This window comes from Stegostoma tigrinum, chromosome 4 (assembly GCF_030684315.1).
Source record: "Stegostoma tigrinum isolate sSteTig4 chromosome 4, sSteTig4.hap1, whole genome shotgun sequence".
Lineage (NCBI taxonomy): Eukaryota > Metazoa > Chordata > Chondrichthyes > Orectolobiformes > Stegostomatidae > Stegostoma > Stegostoma tigrinum.
This window is the reverse complement of record NC_081357.1, coordinates 84,188,743-84,209,988: the sequence shown is the minus strand read 5'-3', so window position 1 is coordinate 84,209,988 and position 21,246 is coordinate 84,188,743. Positions and strand designations below refer to the sequence as shown.

General features: G+C 47.4%; 1 protein-coding gene across 4 annotated transcripts in view; it reads left to right on the top strand.

The window, feature by feature from the left end:
* Positions 1-21,246, top strand: part of fam135a (family with sequence similarity 135 member A) — a 208,536-nt gene that overhangs the window by 155,366 nt on the left and 31,924 nt on the right. For all 4 annotated transcript variants that reach the window (XM_059645496.1, XM_059645499.1, XM_059645497.1 and 1 more), the window contains one exon: positions 16,047-16,120. In XM_059645496.1, the coding sequence (XP_059501479.1) occupies positions 16,047-16,120 (74 nt within the window). The remainder of the gene's footprint in view (positions 1-16,046; positions 16,121-21,246) is intronic.

Below are 21,246 nucleotides of genomic sequence, written 5' to 3'. Positions count from 1 at the left end.
GTCCCGCGTCACGGAGCTGCCCGGGACGAACCTCGACAAATACCAATGCATCCCTCTCCAGACCTCCTGCGCATAGGCACACTCCAGAAGGAGGTGATCGACAGTCTCATCCCCCCGACAGCCGCCTCAAGGGCAGCATGCGGTGGCGCAGAGATTCCGGGCATGCATAAAGGATCTCACTGGCAGAGCCCCTCTCACCGCCAGCCAAGCAATGTCCTTGTGCTTGTTTGAAAGTTCTGGCGATGAGGCATTCTGCCAAACTAGTTTGGCAGTCTGCGTGGGGAACCACATGACGGGATCCACCCTCTCCTTTTCCCGAAGGGTCTTGAGGATACTACGTGCTGACCACTGCCCGACGGCCTTGTGGTCAAAGGTGTTTCCCTTCAAAAATTTATCTACAAAGGACAGGTGGTACGGTACGGTCCAACTACTCGGAGCGTTCCGCGGCAACGAGGCCAGGCCCATCCTTCGCAACACCGTGGACAGGTAGAACCTCAGTAAGTAGTGACACTTGGTGTTTGCGTACTGAGGATCTACGCACAGCTTGATGCAGCCACACACACAGGTAGCCGTCAGGGCGAGGGTGGTGTTCGGTATGCCCTTTCCCCCATTTTCCAGGTCTTCGTACATGGTGTGCCTACAGACCCGATCTATCCTCGACCCCCAAATGAAGTGGAATATGGCCCGGGTGACCGCAGCGGCGCAGATCCAGGGAATAGGCCAGGCCTGTGCCACATACAACAGTACCGAAAGCCCCTCGCACCTGACAACCAGGTTCTTACCCGCGATGGAGAGGGACCGGAGCATCCACCTGCCCAGCTTCTGCTTCAGTTTGGTGATACGCTCCTCCCAAGTCTTAGTGCATGCCCCAGCTCCACCAAACCAAACACCCAGCACCTTCAGGTAGTCTATCCTGACGGTGAAGGGGATGAAGGAACGGTAGTCCCAGTTCCCAAAGAACATGACCCCCACCCGTTGATCGAAACTGCGCTAACGATGTTTGTGTAGAGCAGTCGGATCCAACTGCAGATGCCCACCCTGAACCCCAATTTGGAGAGGACGTCCCTCATATAAGCATGAGACCCCCTGTCGAAGGCCTTCTCCTGGTCCAGGCTGACAAGGCAGGTGTCCACCCGCCTGTCCTGCACGTAGGCGATCGTATCCCTGATGAGCGCGAGGCTCTCAGTGATCTTCCTGCCCGGCACAGCACAGGTTTGGTCAGGGTGAATCACCGACTCCAGGTCAGAGCTGACCCGGTTGGCTATGACCTTGGCCAGGATTTTGTAGTCCACGTTCAATAGTGAAATGGGACGCCAATTCTTAGTTTCTTCCCTCTCCCCTTCCTCTTGTAAATGAGGGTGATGATGCCCTTCCTCGTGGACTTGCACATTTCCCCTGCCTGAAGCGCGCGCACTATCATACACCTCCAGCAGGTCCTGGCCAACCAGGTCCCACAGAGCGGAATACAGCTCGACCGGTAAGCCATCGCTCCCGGGAGTCTTATTCCTCTCCAAGGGCTCTGGTCAGCTCATCCAGAGATATCGGCCGGTCCAGCCACTCCCTCGTGCTGTCATCTAAGACCTCCATGATAGACGACAGGAACGACTGGGAGGCCGTGCTGTCCATGGGCTTCGTGTCGTACAGTCCAGCATAGAAGGATCCGCTGATCCTCAAAATGTCGGGCCGAGACGACGTCACCGAGCCGTCATCCTCCTTCAGCCGGCTAAGCACAGAGCTCTCTTTGTGCACCTTCTGAAAGAAGAAACGCGAGCACGTCTCGTCCTCCCTGGACCAGAAGATTATCCTGGCGGCCTCCACGGTGAAGAGCGAGGCTTGCTGGCTCCCCACCTCGCGGAGGTCCTTCGTGACATCGACCCCCATCGACTGCAGAAGGAGTAGGTTCTGCACCCTTTTCTGGAGTCGCGACAGCTTTCCCCGCCTCTCTCTCGTCTTCCGAACACCCTTGAGGACAAAGAATCTCTTGATGTTCTCCTTCACCGTCTCCCACCAGTCGCCCGGAGACTCAAAGAGGGGTTTCATGGTTCTCCAACCAGCGTACTCCCTCTTAAACTCCTCGACGTTCTCTGGGATCAACAGCGTGGTGTTGAGCTTCCAAGTCCCCTTGCTGGCCTGCTGGTCGTCCTGTAAGTGACAGTTGGCCAGCAGGAGGCAGTGGTCAGAGAAGAACACCAGCTCGACGCCTCTGGATCTGACCGAGAACGCCCGTGACACAAACAGGAAGTCTGTCCTTGAGCGGGTAGACCCGTCTGGCCGCGACCAGGTGTCTCTCCGCTGCACTCCGTCTGCAGGGGTGCTGAAGACGTCGAGCAGCTTGGCGTCCTTCACTATGCCCATCAGGAATCTGGACGCGACGTCCAGTTGACTCACCCCACCCGTTGTCCCCACGCCGGATCTTCCATCTGCATCGATGATGCAGTTGAAGTCTCCGCCTAGGATGACCGGCCTGGACGTAGCCAGCAGGGGTGGAAGCCGCTGCAGGACGGCCAACCGCTCACTCCGTACCACTGGGGCGTACACGTTGATCAGCTTCAGGGGAGCGTTCCTGTAGATGACATCAGCCACTAGGAGGCGCCCCCCCACCACCTCCTGAACTTGAGAGATGATGAAGTTGCGCCCCCGCAGCAGAATAGCCTGGCCTGAGGAGCGACAGTCGTTACCCCCTGACCAGATCGAAGGCCCACATGTCCAGGTGCCCGACCATTTCCCGTACCTGCTGAGGTGCGGTATCTCGCACTCCTGTGGAAACAGGAGGTCTGCCTTGACGGTGGTCAGGTAGGCCAACATGGACACACATCTTGCGGTGGACTTGACGCGCACATTAATGCTTGCAACTCGTACCCCCATTACGGGCAGTAACCGCAGTACCCTCCCCGAGTCCAAGGTCCAGCCTTTCCATCTGTCCTTTCATGCCCATTGCCCGGGCTAACTGCTGGACGCTGTCTGGGCTCAGGAGACCATCTGTGCTGCCTTCCAGGTGGCATCCCCTCGTCGGGGTACGGAGGCAGGAGAGTCCGGCTCTGGGTCAGGATGGGGACACACTGTTTCCTGCTTCCTGCCTGAAGGTTCCGGGGGGGGTCTCCAGGGCCCCAGCGGCACGTGGCTGGGTGTCGGACGGAGTCTCAGGTTGCCTCCCGTCACCTGGAGTCGGGGTGCTGCTTTCCTTCTCACTTGAGATCTTTAGCTTCTGCTTTGGGCGGGCCTCCTCCGAATCTCCCTCGTCGGAGGAGCCCTTCTAGCCCCCTGGTAGCTGCCTATTCCCGCCTGATGATTGCGGTGCCGGGGCCCGCCGGCGTGCCTTCCTCCTCGCTTTCTGGACCATTGTCCACTCCCCTGGGTCACCTGTCGCCTCCTCCATCGACTCCGGGTTGTTGCGGGGGAGCGGAGCCTGCTGGGGCGCTTTGCTGGCCTCGGGTCTGTCCTGCGGGGCTGGGCCCTCCTGCACATTAGTGAGGTCCTTGCAAGGCCCTGGTGCCTTCCTCACCTCCGGAGGGGGGCTTACCCCACATTGCCCCTGCCAGTGACCTGGGCGTAGGTGGTTCCCCGCTGCGGGCATGCCCTATAGAGGCGGCCCGCTTCCCCGCCGAGGTTGCAGCGTTTTTCTTTTGGGAAATCCTTTGCAAGGTGTCCCTCCTCCCTGCAGTTCCTGCAGATGATGGCTTTGCAGTCAGCCACCATGTGACTAACCTACCACAGGCATGGCAGACTTTAGGTTGCCCTGCGTAGGTCAGGTAGCCCTTGCTCCCGTCGATCGCGAAGCTGGACGGTAGGTGTACGATGTTCCCATCCTCAGCGTCACCCTGACCTGCCTCTTACTGATCCAGATCCCGAAGGGGTCCATGATGTCAGTTAGGTCCCCTTCCACCTTCGCGTACCTTCTGAGGAAGGTCAGGACATCAACTGCAGGCACATGCGGATTGTACATGTGCACAGTCACAATACGGCTCCTCTGCACCAGCATCATGAACAGCGGGACAGCGGTCAGTGCAGAGAGGCGGCCCTTACCTCCTTTCTCCTTGAAAACCTCCAGGAAGCACTCGCAAAGCTTGGCACTCCTGAAGGTTGCATTGTAAAAACCTCCTCCAGGGAAATCCTGCAGGCAGTAAATGTCCGCAGCAGTGAATCCACAACAGTCCAACAGGACCCTCTTCACAAAGAAGGTGTGGTCCACAGGTGCACCTTCATCCACCTTCTTCACGGAAACGCGGATGGTGTTCTGGACCCCCTGAGCCGGGGCAGGAGCACTCGCTGCAACCATCGTTGCAGGTTGGCTGCTCCCCTGAACCAGTGTTAGGCCGAAGCCAGCATCAAGATCCACCGGTTGCAAGGGTGCAAGGATGTTGTCCTTGGTGATGAGGTTGGTGGTGTCTGATGTCTGTGTCTTTGGTTCTTCTGATAGTGTAGTCAGTGTTTCTTTGGCCAGGTTGATGTTGATGGATGTGGACAGGGCTGTTACGTCAAAGGAGACCATTATTTCATCCTCTTCTATCTTGGTGTCTTTGGTGTTCAGGAATTCTTGGGTGGAGCGAATGGATTGGCATGAGTCTTCTACTAGGTGTTTTAGTCTTTGGTGTAGTTCCTTGGCTAATCTGTAGGTTGGTGTTCTAGGTAGCGAGACTGTGGGTCTGAGAGGGGCTATTGGTTTGTGAATTTTTTGTAGTCTGTAGAAGCGTGGTGTGTTGGATCCATCTGGTTTCATTTTTTTGGAAGTCTCTCTTATTTAATTCTCCAGATTTTTGAAGTTTTTTGACGTCGGTCTCCTTTGACGTAACAGCCCTGTTCACATCCATATGTACGGTAATATATTCATATTTCATATATTCATATTTAATCATATTTCACTAACTTACTATAGTTTATGAAGAGGTAAGAGAATGATGTGTTGAGTGTTGACTTCCAAAAGACATTACAGTGCCCCATCGTTGACTTCTGAGAAAAGTTATTGAAGATGAAATAAATGGGACAGTAGAAACATGAATATAAAGTCGATAAGTAGGAAACAAAGTGAGCTCTTTTCACATTAGAGAACGGCTTGTATTAGGCATCCCCAGGGGCCAGTTTCCCAGAGTTCTTGCTTTCCCTGACATGTATTAACATTTGAGTTCATGGTGTGTAGGTGACAGTTTCCAAGGTTGAGCATGTAACAAAACTTAGAAACCTTATTGACTGTGAGAACCACATAAGGGCATTGACAAATTGGTGGAATGTGTAAGTAGTGATGAAATCAGTGAGGTTGAAGGTGAGTGAATAGAGTTTGGTAGAAGAGATATAGAGATACAGTGTAATAAAAGGATGTAAAGGAGTAGAGATTCTTAAGTATAGACAGGCTTAAGTTAAAGATGGAAGGACAGGTAGAATGAGTAGTTAATAAATAAGGGCATATAAAACAGGGTTAAGGAAGTTATGCTTTCTGTAAGTTGCTGTTTTGATCTCAGTTGGAATGTGGCATACATTTCTGAGAATTACACTTTGGGAAGGATGTGAATACATTGGAAAGAGTTTTAAAGATATTAGTGAGAATGATTGATGAGAAACTTCAGTTATGAAGATAGAATTGGAACAAAAACAGAAATTGCTGGAAAATCTCAGCAGGTCTGGCAGTATCTGTGGAGAGAAGTCAGTCATCATTTCAGTTCTAGTGACCCTTCTTCAGTACTGGTGATAACTAGGAAAAGGATGATTTTTGTGCAGAAAATATGGTGGGGGGAGGAGCAGACGGCAGATGGAGCCCAAAGGGAGAGAAAAACAGTTGGACAGACAAGGATTGGATAAAGACCAGCCTAGGAGAATGAATAGCTGCTAATAGGAACTATTTGTAGCTGATAATGGGTTGTGTGTAGTAGCAGCCCATGTGATGATAAGGCTGGGTGTGTGGCATGGGGAAAGGTTCTGAAGCTGTGAAATTGTTGAACTCTCTTATAAGTCCAGAAGGTTGTAGTGTTCCCAACCTGAAAATGAGGTGCTGTTGTTCCAGCTTGCACTAAACTTCACTAGAGCATTATAGCAAGCCCGAGACATGGATGTTGGATCTTGGAAAGAGAAAGGCTGAGAGAAGACTTAATAGGAATTTTCCAAATAATGAGAGATCTGGACAGTGTCGACAGGGGTAAACCATTTGTTCTCTTACAGGGATCAAAATTTTGAGAACATACAAGGCAATTTGCGAGAGAAACAAATGTGATGTAAGAAAATTTTTTTGCGTGATGAATGATATGGCTAGAATCGCATTGCCTGGAAGTGTTGAAGGCAAATTCAGTTGAATCATTAGATGATCATTTTAATAGAAATAATGTACGAGGTTAAGGGGAATAGGTGGAGGTGGCACTGAGTCATAATGCTCATTCAGAGAGCTGGTGCAGATACAGTGGGCAGAACAGCTTCCTGCAGTGTAACAACTCTGTGATTCTGAAATCTGTCTGAAGTATATTCAATGACTGGCCTCCACTGCTGTCTAGGTTAGACAATTACCCTCGGAGAAAAGAAATTCCTCCTCATTGCTGTCTTAAAGGGGAGATCATTTGTTTGGAAACAGGGTTGGCCCTGATATATTAGTAGTGACTTTCGAATAGTAATTCCAGAGGCCCACGCTATTATGACGTTGATTCAAAACCTACCAGTACAGATAGTAGAATTTGAATTCAACTGGTAAACTTGAAATTAAAAGCTAGTCCATGGCAACTGTGAAATTATTATTGTTGTAAAAATCCATCAATCACTCATGGCCTTTTAGGACGCAAATCTGAAATCCTTACCCAGTCTGACCCACACGGTGGCTCAATGGTTAACACTGCTACCTCACAGTGCCAGGGATCCTGGTTCAATTCCACCCTCAGGCGACTGTCTGTGTGGAATTTTCACATTCTCCACTTGTCTGTGTGGGTTTCCTCTGAGTCCTCTGGTTTCTTCTCACTGTCCAAAGATGTGCAGGTAGGTGGATTAGCCATGCTAAATTGCCCATAGTGTTCAGGGATGTGTAGCTTAGATGGGCTATAAAGTAGTGGATGTGGGTGGGATGCTTTAAGGGTTGGTGTGGACTTATTGGGCCAAAGGACCTGTTTCCACACTGTAGCGATTCTATGTGAAATGTGAAGCCACTTTAGTTGTATGAACAACTGCTACAAATGCGACATAAAGTAATGAAATCATACACATTGCCCAGTATCATCCTAGACAACAGAAGTGACAATGGCTCACCCAGCCTCATCAACGCCACCGCGTCCTGCTTACTTATGCCTGTGGAGCAATAGTCTAACAATTGAACTCACCTAATCATAATAGATAATGTCCCAGATGCCACCATCACCAACCAGGTCATGTCCTGACTCACTGACAGATGAGACCCACCAGGTGTCTGCACAGTGATATACTGTCAGGAAGGTGTTGCCCTGGGAAGCCTAAACAGGATGGACAGTGGGCCTCATAAAGATTCATGGCATCAGGTCAAATATGGGCAAGGAAGACTCCTTCAGGTTACCACCTACTCCATCTCCTCAAACAAATGTACCTCCATGATGAACATCATTTGGAAGAAGCTTTGAAGAAGCTAGAGCTCAGAATGTACTCTGGATTGTCTGCTGCCGAAAGTAATTCAGTAGTAATAGCCTGGCTGAGCCTTAAACAAGCTAATTGCGATACTAGATCTGAGGAAGATGGTATCGCAATCTACCTGTCACAGATGATCTATCCTTCATAGAATTGAGAGAAAAAAAACACTGCACAATCCTTGTGATAACAAAGTCTAGTCTTCTCATTGAAGATACTCTTCATCGTGGAAGCAGAGCCTAGCGAGAAGACGATAGACCAATAATGGCAGGAGTTTCTGGGTGTAATTGAGGACACAGTACAGAGGTTCATCCCAAAGAAAAGAAAGATTATCCGGGGTGGGATTAGGCAGCCATGGCTGACAAAGGAAGTCAGGAAATATATCAAAGAAAAACAGACAGCCTATAAAGTGGCCAAGAGCACTGGGAAATCAGAAGATTGGGAAGGCTACAAAAACAAACAGAGGATAACAAAGAGAGCAATAAGGAAGGAGAGGATCAAATATGAAGGTAGGCTATCTAGTAATATTAGAAATGATAGTAAAAGCTTCTTTCAATACACAAGAAACAAACAAGAGGCAAAAGTAGATATTGGGCCGTTCCAAAATGATTTTGGAAGGCTAGTGATGGGAGATAAGGAAATAGCTGAAGAACTTAATAAATACTTTGCATCAGTCTTCACAGTGGAAGACATGAGAAGTATGCCAACAATTAGGGAGAGCCAGGGCCAGGGGGCAGAGTTGAGTATGGTAGGCATTACAAAAGAGAAAGTGTTAGAAAAGCTAAAAGGTCTAAAAATTGATAAATCTCCTTGCCCCGATGGGCTACATCCTAGAGTTCTGAGGGACATGGCTGAGGAAATAGCGGCGGCGTTGGTTGTGATCTTTCAAAAGTCACTGGAGTCATGGGGAAGTCCCAGATGATTGGAAAATTGCTGTTGAAACCCCCTTGTTTAAGAAAGGATCAAGGCAAAAGATGGAAAATTATAGGCCGATTAGCCTAACCTCGGTAGTTGGTAAAATTCTAGAATCCATTGTCAAGGATGAGATTTCTAAATTCCTGGAAGTGCAGGGTCAGATTAGAATAAGTCAGCATGGATTTCGTAAGGGGAGGTCGTGCCTGACAAACCTGTTAGAATTCTTTGAAGAGTAACAAGTATGTTAGACCAGGGAAACACAGTCGATGTTATCTATCTAGACTTCCAAAAGGCCTTTGATACGGTGCCTCATGGGAGGCTGCTGAGCAAGGTGAGGGCCCATGATGTTCGAGGTGAGCTACTGGCCTGGATTGAGGATTAGCTGTCTGACAAAAGGCAGACAGTTGGAATAAAAGGCTCTTTTGCAAAATGGCAACCGGTGACGAGTGGTGTCCTGCAGGGTTCCGTTTTGGGGGACTGCAGCTGTTCACCTTATACATTAATGACTTGGATGAAGGGACTGGGGGCACTCTGGCGAAGTTTGCCGATGATACAAAGATAGGTGGGCAGGCAGGTAGTACTGAAGAGGTAGGGAAGCTGCAGAAAGATTTAGGCAGTTTAGGAGAGTGGTCCAGGAAATGGCTGATGAAATTCAACGTGAGTAAATGTGAGGTTTTGCACTTTGGAAAAAAGAATACAGGCATGGACTATTTTCTAAATGGTGAGAAAATTCGCAAAGCAGAAGTACAAAGGGATCTGGGAGTGTTGGTCCAGGATTCTCTGAAGGTTAACTTGCAGGTCGAGTCCATAGTTAAGAAAGCGAATGTAATGTTGTTGTTTATCTCAAAAGGGTCGGGATATAAAAGCAGCAGTGTGCTTCTGAGGCTTTATAAGGCTCTAGTTAGGCCCCATTTAGAATACTGTGTCCAATTTTGGGCCCCACACCTCAGTAAGGACATACTGGTCCTGGAGCGTGTCCAGCGGAGATTCACACGGATGATCCCTGGAATGGTAGGTTTAACATACGATGAACGGCTAAGGATCATGCGATTGCACTCATTAGAGTTTAGAAGGTTGAGGGGAGATCTAATAGAAACTTAGAAGATAATGTATGGTTTAGAAGGGGTGGACGCTGGGAAGTTGTTTCCGTTAGGTGGGGAGACTAGGACCCATGGGCAGACCCTTAAAATTAGAGGGGGTAAATTTAAAACTGAAATGAGACAACATTTCTTCAGCCAGAGGGTGGTGGGCTTGTGGAATTCAATGCCACGGAGTGCAGTGGAGGCCGGGACGTTGGATGCCTTCAAGGCAGAGATCGACAAATTCCTGATCTCACAAGGAATCAAGGGCTATGGGGAGAGTGCAGGGAAGTGGAGTTGAAATGCCCATCAGTCATGATTTAAATGGCGGAGTGGACTTGATGGGCTGAATGGCCTTACTTCCACTCCTATGTCTTATGGTCTTATATTGTGTGACATTGTTGATACTACCACCGTGCTAAATGGCATAAATTTCAAACCAGCAGTCAGCAGGAGCAGAATTGTATTTAACTAAACTGTTTAACTTGTGACCCATCATGTTCTGTCTTCCACTGAAAATTGAACCAGAGATCCAGTCCTGGTTCAGTGAAGATTATAGGACAGCATGCAACAGTAATGAAATGTCAGCCTGGTCACACTATGACATAAAAGTACCTGCATGCCAATCAGTAAGTAACAAATGATAAACAAAGCTAAGCGATCCCACATCAAGGGATCAGTTCCAAGTTCTGCAGTCCTGCCATATCCAGTTGTGAATGATGGCGAGTAATTAAACAGCTAACTAAAGGAGCAGACTTCACAAATACCCTCATCCTCAGAAATGAGAAAACCTCGTACATCAAAGAAAAACAAAGAAGAGTTAATTATTTGCATCCGTCTTCAGCCACAAGTGGTAAATGGATGACCCTTTCCTGAGATCTACAGCATTACAGATGCTGGTCTTAAGGCAATTAGATTCATCCCATTTGATATCAAGAAACGAGTAATTGAGTATTTGAGTAATTGAGCTATTATCTCCCCACAGCCTGTCCACTTTCTTTAAGGCACAGATTAAAAGTCAACTCAATGCTTTGTTTGTTTGAATGTGTGCAACCCTAACAAAATTCAAGCTGCTTGTCACCATCCAGGACAAAGCAGCTGACTTGATTAGTGCCTATCGCTACACTCTGTCCATCACTGATCCTGTTGTACAAGATGCGCTGCTGTAACTCACCCAGGCTCCTTCCACAGCACCTTACAAACCTCTGACACAAAGAAACCTACGGCACAGGAACAGGTCATTCAGCCCTCCAAGCCTGCGCTGATCAAGATCCTCTTGTCTAACTTGTCATCTATTTTCTAACGGCCTGTGTCCATTTGTTCCCTGCCCATCCATGTACCTGTCCAAATATATCTTAAAAGACGCTAACGTGTCTATCTCTACCACCTCCGCTGGCAATGCGTTCCAGGCACCCACCACCCTCTGTGTCAAGAACTTTCCATGCGTATCTCCCTTAAACTTTCCTCCTCTCACTTTGAACTCATGACCCCTAGTAATTGAGTCCCCCACTCTGGGGGAAAAAGCTTTTTGCTATCCACCCTGTCTATACCCCTCATGATTGTGTAGACCTCAATCAGGTCCCCCCTCAATCTCCGTCTTTCTAATGAAAATAATCCTAATCTACGTAACCTCTCTTCATAGCTAGCACCCTCCATACCAGGCAACATCCTGGTGAACCTCCTCTGCACCCTCTCCAAAGCATCCACATCCTTTTGGTAATGTGGCGACCAGAACTGCATACAGTACTCCAAATGTGGCCGAACCAAAGTCCTATACAACTGCAACATGACCTGCCAACTCTTGTACTCAGTCCCCTGCCCAATGAAGGAAAGCATGCCATATGCCGCCTTGACCACCCTATTGACCTGCATTGTCACCTTCAGGGAACAATGGACCTGAACACCCAGATTTCTCTGTTCATCAATTTTCCCTGGGCCTTTTCCATTTACTGCATAGTTTGCTCGTGAATTAGATCTTCCAAAATGCATCACCTCGTATTTGCCCGGATTGAACTCCATCTGCCATTTATCTGCTCAACTCTCCAATCTATCTATATTCTACTGTAATCTCTGACAGTCCCCTTCACTATATGCTACCCCAATCTTTGTGTCATCTGCAAACTTGCTAATCAGACCACCTATACCTTCCTCCAAATCATTCACGTATATCACAAACGACAGTGGTCCCAACACAGATCCCTGTGGAACACCACTGGTCACAGATCTCCAATCTGAGAAACCCCCTTCCACTACGACTCTCTGTCTCCTGTTGCCCAGCCAGTTTTTTATCCATTTAGCTAGCACACCCTAGACTCCATGCGACTTCACTTTCTCCATCAGCCTGCCATGGGGGATCTTATCAAACGCCTTACTGAAGTCCATGTATATGACATCTACAGCCTTTCCCTTGTCAATCAACTTTGTCACGTCCTCAAAGAATTCTATTAAGTTGGTAAGACATGACCTTCCCTGTATAAAACCATGTTGCCTATTACTGATCAGCCCATTTTCTTCCAAATGGGAATAGATCCTATCCCTCAGTATCTTCTCCAGTAGCTTCCCTACCACTGACGTCAGACTCACCAGTCGATAATTACCTGGATTATCCTTGCTACCCTTTTTAAACAAGGGGACAACATTAGCAAGTCTCCAGTCCTCTGGGACCTCACCCGTCTCTTCCTAGAAGGTGTCTCATTAACTTGATTGAGATTTTTGAAGAAGTAATGAAGAGGATTGATGAGGGCAAAGTGGGGGATGTGATGTATATGGACTCCAATAAGGTATTCAACAAAGTTCCTCATGGTAGACTGGTTGGCGCGGTTACAGCATATGGAATACAGGAAGAACTAGCTATTTGGATACAGAACTGGCTTGAAGGTAGAAGGTAAAGTGTGGAGCTGGATGAACACAGCAGGCCAAGCAGCATCTCAGGAGCACAAAAGCTGACGTTTCGGGCCTAGACCCTTCATCCTTTCCTGGAAGAACGTGGACATCTGGGATGTGTGGGAGTGGAATGCCTCATCCTGGGAGCAGATGCGGCGGAGGCAGAGGAATTGGGAATAGGGGATGGAATTTTTACAGGAGGGTGGGTGGGAGGAGGTGTATTCTAGGTAGCTGTGGGAGTCGGTGGGCTTCAAATGGACATCAGTTTCTAGCTGGTTACCTGAGATGGAGACCGAGAGGTCCAGGAAGGTGAGGGATGTGTTGGAGATGGCCCAGGTGAACTTGAGGTTGGGGTGGGGTGGAAGGTGTTGGTGAAGTGGATGAACTGTTCGAGCTCCTCAGGGGAGCAAGAGGCGGCACCGATACAGTCATCAATGTAACGGAGGAAGAGGTGGGGTTTGGGGCCTGTGTAGGTGCGGAAGAGGGACTGTTCCACGTAACCTACAAAGAGGCAGGCATAGCTTGGGCCCATGCGGGTACCCATGGCCACCCCCTTAGTCTGTAGGAAGTGGGAGGAATAGAAAGAGAAGTTGTTGAGGGTGAGGACAAGTTAGGCTAGGCGGATGAGGGTGTTGGTAGAGGGGGATTGGTCAGGCCTGCGGGACAGGAAGTAGCGGAGGGCCTTGAGGCCATCTGCATGAGGAATACAGGTGTATAGGGACTGGACGTCCATGGTGAAAATGAGGTGTTGGGGGCCCTGGAATAGGAATTCCTGGAGGAGGTGGAGGGTGTGGGTGATATCACGGACATAGGTGGGGAATTCCTGGACCAAAGGGGAGAAAATGGAGTCCAGATAGGTGGAGATGAGTTCGGTGGGGCAGGAACAGGCTGAGACAATGGGTTGACCAGGGCAGGCAGGTTTGTGGATTTTGGGAAGGAGATAGAAACGGGCCATGCGGGGTTGGGAAACAATGAGGTTGGAGGCTATGGGTGGGAGGTCCCCTGAGGTGATGAGGTCATGGATGGTGTTGGAGATGATGGTTTGGTGCTCAGGGGTGGGGTAATGATCAAGGGGGCGGTAGGAGGAGGTGTCGGAGAGTTGGCGTTTGGCCTCGGCGATGTAGAGGTCAGTGCGCCATACTATCACTGCGCCATCTTTGCGGGTTTGATGGTGAGGTTGGGGTTGGAGCGGAGGGAGCAGACGGCTGCCTGTTCTGCGGGGGAGAGGTTGGAGTGGGTGAGAGGGGTGGAGAGGTTGAGGCGTTTGATGTCTCAACGGCAGTTGGAGATGAAGAGGCCAAGGCAGGGTAGGAGGCCTGGGGGTGGTGTCCAGGAGGAGGACTTCTGTTGGAGGAGGATGAAGGGGTCAGTGGAGGGAGGGTTAGGCTCCTGGTTAAAGAAGTAAGCGTGGAGGCGAAGACGGCGGAAAACCTGCTTGATGTCCAAACGTGACTGGTATTCGTTGATGTGTGGGTGGAGGAGGACAAAGGTGAGCCCCTTGCTCCGAACTGACCGTTCGTCCTCAGTCAGTGGGAGGTCTGCGGGGATGGTGAAGTTGCGGCCGAGCTCAGTGTGGCTGTCTACTCTGGGGGTGCTGGCTGTGGAGGTTGTGGGTGGGGTTTCTCCAGCATCTGCAGTTCCCATTATCACTGAAGATAGAAGGCAGAGGGTGGTGGCGTAGAGTTTTTTTAGACTGGAGGCCTACACCAGCCGTGTGCCATAAGGATTGGTGCTGTGACCACCACTTGTCGTCATTTATATAAATGATTTGGATGTTAGTATAGAAGGTGGTATAGTTAGTAAGGTTGCCAATGACAGATTTATTAATGTAAATAAATTTGGCATGCTGCATTTTGGAAAGGAAGATCAAGGCGGGACTTATACGCTTAATGGTAAGGTCCCTGGGGAGTGTTGCTGAACAAAGAGACTTTGAAGTACAGGTTCATAGTTCCTAGAAAGTAGAGCCCCAGGTAGACAGGATAGTGAAGGAGGTGTGTGATATGCTTGCCTTTATTAGTCAGTGCATTGAATGTAGGAGTTGGGAGGTAATGTTGCGGCTGTCTCGGGGATTGATTAGATAATTGCTGCATGCAATTCTGCTCTCACTGCTGTACGAAGGATGTTGTGAAACTTGGTTCAGAAAATATTTATAAGAATTTTGCCAGTATTGGAGGATTTGAGCTGTAGGGAGAGGCTAAACAGGCTGGGGCTATTTTCACTGGAGTGTGGGATGCTGAGGGGTGACCTTCTAGAGGTTTATAAAATCATGACGAACATGATTAGGGTGAATGGGCAAGATCTTTTTCCTGGGGTGTGGGAGTCCAAAACTAGAGGGCATAGGTTTCAAGTGAGAGGGGAAAGATTTAAAAGGGACCTAAAGGTCAAGTTTTCCATGCAGAGGATGGTGTGTGTATAGAATGAACTGCCAGAGGAGGTGGTGGAGACTGGTGCAATTACAGCGTTTAAAAGGCATCTGGATAGGCATATGAATAGGAAGGGTTTAGAGGGATACAGGCCAAATTCTGGCAAATGGGCCTAGATTAATTTAAGGTATCTGCTCGGCATGGACCAGTTGGACCGCAAGGTTTGTTTCCCTATTGTATAGCTCTCTGACTCTGAGGACAAGGGCAACAGTTGCATGGGACCAGCACCGTTTGCAAGTTCCCATCCGAGACACACATCATTCCTGTTTGGGAATTTATGTTCCTTCAGTGTCTCTGGGCCAAAATCCTGGAACTCCCTTCCGAACAGCATTGAGAATCTATCTAACACCCCAGGAAGTTAGCCTTTCGAGAAGACCACTACCTTTACAAGGGAAGTGAAGATGGGCATACATGCTGGCCTCACCAATGATGCCCAAATTCCAAAATTGAATTCTGAAAACACCCTCCCAATCATTCTATGTAACAGTTTTTCAGCTGTCTCCACATTTCATGCATGGTTGTTATTAGCAACTAATAAATAATTTGTAAGCTCCATTAATTTGCTGTCGATCTTTCCACTGTTGCAATTCATAACTGACAAAAGAAGGAGATAACGTAAAGTCTGAGGTTAATATGTTCAAAGTTTCACTTTTACCCTGGATTTTCATTGTGTTTGTGGACTGTAGTGCCATTTGATTTAATCTCGACCCCTTCTTTAACTTGCAGCCATGTTATGTTATTAATCCACATTCAACTGCTTTCTATATCTGTTTAAGTCAGTTACCTAAAGATGTATTTCTGACAACAGAATCATTTCTCTATAGTTTCCGGTTATGTATTCAAGGTTATCACCTGCACATTTGAGGACGTTGCTCACAGTAACATTGTATAGGTTACAGTGTATTAAGATCAACCTCAGGTTTGCTATTGGTAACATGTCTCTCATCTGAAGGAGTCTTAATTGATGGCTATTGTTCTTTTGAAATAGATTTCTCTAGTACCTGTTCACTCTCTAATTTGTGGCCCCTCATCCCATTATTCATATACAATGCAGTTTGTTACCAAAAGCATTTTGTTGAATATATGCTATGTAGAACTGAAACTCGGGATTTTTGGCATCGAATTTACAAAATTTGCTGAAATTTTGTTTGTATTTGTTCCCTTCCTCTTCCATCCAATTGAATAGGTAAGAAGATTTTCAGAAGCTTTTTTCTGCATTGAACACCCTCGACAAGCGGCGCTAGCATATCAGGAATTGCAGTAAGTAATTATGAACTTAAAGATTAAGGCAAGAGAACAATAGCCAGGTTTTAATTGTATTAGAAAATAACAACTTTTTCACTTTGGGTGAAAAGATTTGCTCTATATACTACATGTTGTGCACCTATAGTTAGTAAATGCAAATATTTATTTTCAATAACTAGTATCGCAGGTGGAATAATTCCGTTTTTAAAAAAAATGCAGGTGTAATCTTAATACAAGAGTTTTTCAGTGTAATCCATCACTTGATGAAATAATTAGCACTCATGAGTTCAACAGATACTTAACTATACTTTTAAAGATTCCATCAATCAGTGCTAGGTGGCACAGAGGCTGAATGAATAGCACTGCTGCCTCACAACGCCAGGGACCTGGGTTCGATGCCACCCTCGGGCAATTGTCTGTGGAGTTGGCACATTCTCCCTGTGTCGGCGTGGATTTCCACCAGGTGCTCCAGTTTCCTCCCACAGTCCAAAGATGTGCAGGCAAGGTGGATTGGCCATGCTAAATTGCCCATACTGTTTAGGGATGTGTAGATTAGGTGGATATAGGGGAATGGGCCTGGGTCAGATGCTCTGGGGATTGGGGTGGACTCTAGTTTGTGTGTGGCATTTGGAAGGTGGTGGTGTTTGTTAGTGGAGCATTTGCAGTCTGTACATGGCAAACAACAAAACCTTCGGGCCACAAAACATTTTGACCCCCCCCCCCCCCCCCCCACCAACTCCTTGGGTGACACGTGTGTCCTGGGCCGCCTCCAGTGTCACAATTACGCCGCCCGCAAACTGGAGGAGCAGCACCTCATATTCCACCTTTGGAGCCTATAGCCTGATGGCCTAAATGTGGATTTTACCAGTTTCAAAATCTACCCCCCTTGGCCTCATCCCATGACAAACCCTCCTTCTCACGTCGCCTCCTTGACCTGACCTGACAAGACCTATCCATCGTCTCTCCCACCTCATTGAACAATTCTGACTACTACCTACAATAGCTCACCTATCACCATCCCGCCTACCTTTCTTGGTCACACCCCCTCCTCTATTTATTTCTGAGCTCCCCTCCCCATTTCTGAAAAAGGGTCCAGACCAGGAATGTCAGCTTTCCTGTTTTTCTGATACTTCCTGGCCTCCTGTGTTCCTCCAGCTCCACATATCGTTATCCCTGACTCCAGTATCAGCAATTCTTGCTATCTCAGTATTTTTAGGTCATATTTGCTGTGCAGATGGAGATTCTGAATGCTGCAGAGGGCTCAAACCCTTCACTCCCCCTTCCTTCAAACACAATTGTGTGTGTACTTTGAGTCTTCTAACCCATGGCTTCACAACATTGACTTTTACTGAATTCAAGAGATCTAAACCATCGTAGAGATCATTCATGTCATTGTTCTGATTTAGGATCTGAATCAATTGGATTGGCAAGGATAAAGATATTGCCTCATTATTGCTGAAGTTAAGCTGGTTCTATTCAGCAGTCTGTGATTCTCTAGGAAATGCATTGGCAAATAGATATTTTTAGGCCTGATGGACTGATTCTGTTTTGAATACTAGGAACAGTTTTTTTTTCTGTACATACTCTATCTTGATCTTCCATGTTCTGGTTGGAGGTTCACAGCATTTCAATCATTCTTGCCAGAAAGAAGCAGGTACGGTAAACATGTGGTTTCCCAGGGATTGTTGGTTTTTTTCATACACAGAGGCTATTAATTGTGCCCCATAGTGATCACATGCCATAGAAATTGAAAAGGATCCGTATTCTCAAAAATCCAGCTCATGTTCTGCCATCATTTTGTTGTGATTCCCTTTGCCAGTTACATTTGAGGCACCATCGCAAACCAAAAAGTGGCTGTTGAACGGTGTGAATTATTTTGTTATGATGTGATTGAGGTTGATTGGCTCACCGAGCTGGTTTGTTGTTTCGCAGACGTTTCCTTACCGTGCTTGGTAACATCCTCAGTGCAACCTCCAATGAAGCATCGGTGTGTTTTCCCGCCTGGTTTTTAAACTCTGGGGTCCGTTGAGATGGATTGCCTCACTTATGGTTTTCCTTCGTAGTGGAGTGTAGATGGGGTCGAGTTCAATGTGTGTATTAATAGCATGCTTCATGGAGTGCCATGCTTCCAGGAATTCTCATGCTTGTCTCTGCCTAGCCTGTCCCAGGATTTTGGTTTTGCCCCAGTCAAAGTCGTGGTTCTCCTTGACCATGTGGATTGAGATGTGAGTACTGGTCGTGTCTTTTTGGAGCCAGTTGGTGTTCGTGTACCCTGTTGTTAGTTAGTTTCCTTTCTGTTTGTCCAATGTACTGTTTCTTGCAGTCTCTGCAGGGGATTTTGTAGATGACATTGTTGCTGTCCATGGCAGGGAGTGAGTCTTTAGCTTGGGTGAGCAGTTGTCATAGGGTTGACGTGGGCTTGTGTACCACCCTGATGCCCAGCGGTCGTAGGAGTCTTGTGGTGAGTTCTGACATGTTCCTGATGTAGGGTAGTGTGATGAGTGTGTTGGGGCGTGGAGAATCTTTCTGATGTTGTTCGTGTAGGCATTTTCTGACCCAGTTCTTTGGATATCCATTATCCTTGAAAACTTGGAAGGGGTATTCTTCTTCCTCCTGGCGTAGTTCCGTGTTGCTGCAGTGTGTTGTTGCCCTTTTAAATAGTGTCTGCACGCAGCTTCTTTTGTGTGTGCTGGGATGGTTACTATTGAAGTTCAGTACCTGGTCTGTATGTGTGGCCATTCTGTGTACTTCCATTTGCAGTTTCCCATTTGTCTTGCGTTCTACCATGACATCCAGGAATGGGAACTCTTTGTTCTTCTCCTCCTCTCTGGTGAATTTTATTCCGGTGAGGGTGTTGTTTATAAGTTTGTGTGTCTGTTCTAATTTGGTTCGTTTAATAATGCCAAAGGTGTCATCTACATAGTGTATCCTCAGTTTCAGTTGGATTTGCGGAAGGGCAGTCCTTTCCAGTCTTTGCATCACTGCTTCTGCTATGAGTCCAGAGATAGGTGATCCGGTGGGCGTCCTGTTGATTTGCTTGTATGTTTGGCCCTTTGAAGGTAAAGTGGGTGGTCAGGCATAGGACCAATAGTTTGAACATGTTGTCCTTGGAGTTGGATTCACTGGGGTCATGCTCTTGCTCAAGTAGTGTGTCATTGTTTCCCTTGCTAGTGGTATGTCTTTTGATGTGAATAGGGCAGTGACAACAAGCGATGTCACGGTCTCTTCGTACTCTATCTTTATGTTTTTGATGGAGTTGAGGAATTCTTGGGCTGAGTGGGTAGAGTAGGGTGACTCGTTGACTAGGTGCCTGAATCTTCTTTGTAGCTCTTTGGCTAATCTGTGTGATGGAGTGCCTGGTAGGGAAACTGAGTCTGAGGGGGACTTCCGGCTTGTGCACTTTAGGGAGACCGTAGAATCTGGGTGTGTTCATTCTTTTGGGTTTCATTCTTCAGAAATTTGTTTTGTTGATATGTCCTGTTTGTTTAAGTCTTTGTAGAGTGTAGAGGATTTTGTTGCCTAGTTGCAGTGTTGGGTCAGTTTATACTTGCCGGTATGTGTTTTCATCGGTAAGCAGGGCTTGTGCCTTATTGATGTATTCCCTTTTAGTCATTATCACTGACATGCGCCCTTTGTCTGCAGGTAGTATTGTGATGTTCTTGTCCTCCTCTAATCTGTTCAGGACTCATCTTTCCCGTGTGTTGAGTTCGTTCCTTCTGGTTACTGTCGGGATTACTGTCTGTCTTATAGTTTGTTGAGTTTCTTCGTTGATGTTGTTGGTCCTTTGTGTGGCTTCCAATGTAGCTAGGAATTCTGTTTTGTTGGCGTCCCTGTAATTGTAGTTCAGTTGTAAGGCGAGAACGGCTTTTTCTGTGTCTGTCTGTTTCCTGTCAGAGAGGTTTCTTATCCATGTGTCTGGTCTGTTGTTGTCGTTGTTGTGGATAAATATGGCTCGCTTGTCTTGCAGGATCTGTCTTTTCTTGGCTCTTGTGGTCTGTTGGTTGATGTTAATTGCTCGTCCCATGTCCGTTGTCCAGCCTTGATTGGTTGCTTCCTGGAATAACATTTTTTGGTGCGTAATTTCACTGTTGTATTTGTGGAGCCGGTTGCGTGTGTCGTTTATGATTACTCTTACCATCTTGCGGCCATTTTTGTTCAAAGACAATGGATATCCAAAGAACAGAGTCAGAAGGTGCCTACACGAACAGCATCAGAAAGATTCTACACGCCCTGACATACTCATCACACTACCCTACATTAGGAACACGTCAAAACTTACCACAGGACTCCTACGAACACTGGACATCGGAGTGGCACACTAGCCCACGTCAACCCTATGACAACTGCTCACCTGAACTAACGACCCACTCCCTGCCATGGACAGGAACAGTGTCACCTACAAAATCCCCTGCAGAGACTGTAAGAAACACTACATCGGACAAACAGGAAAGAAACTAACTAACAACAGGGTACACGAACACCATCTGGCTCCAAAAAGACACGACCAATACTCATCTCAATCCACATGGACAAGGAGAACCACGACTTTGACTGAAACAACATCAAGACCCTGGGACAGGCTAGGCAGAGACAAGCATGAGAATTCCTGGAAGCATGGCACTCCATGCAGCATACTATTAATAAACACATTGAACTCGACCCCATATACATTCCACTACGAAGGAAAACCATAAGTGAGGCAATCCATCTCATCAGACCCCAGAGTTTAAAAACCAGGCGGGAAAACACACAGATGCTTCATCGGAGTCTGCACTGAGGATGATACCAAGCACAGTAACGAAAAGTCTGCGAAACAACAAACCAGCTCGGTGAGCCAACCAACCTCATCACCCAGAACCTGAACTACAGATCTGCTCCAAAACCTTATATGTGATTGACATGCCAGTCCGAGCTTGATGTGCAAATTTGGCCACTTTACATTAAGTTTGTGAATCCAGGTTACTGACATGAATTGAAAACAGTAGAATTCAAAATTAGTTTGTGACTGACCACAGAATGTGCTGCTGATGCAGTATTCAATATTCTTAGATGATCACCAACCAGACCAACAGTTCTTAAAAGGATTCCTGGAACATAAACATAAATATTTTATTTGGCTGACTATGTTGAATTTACAATTA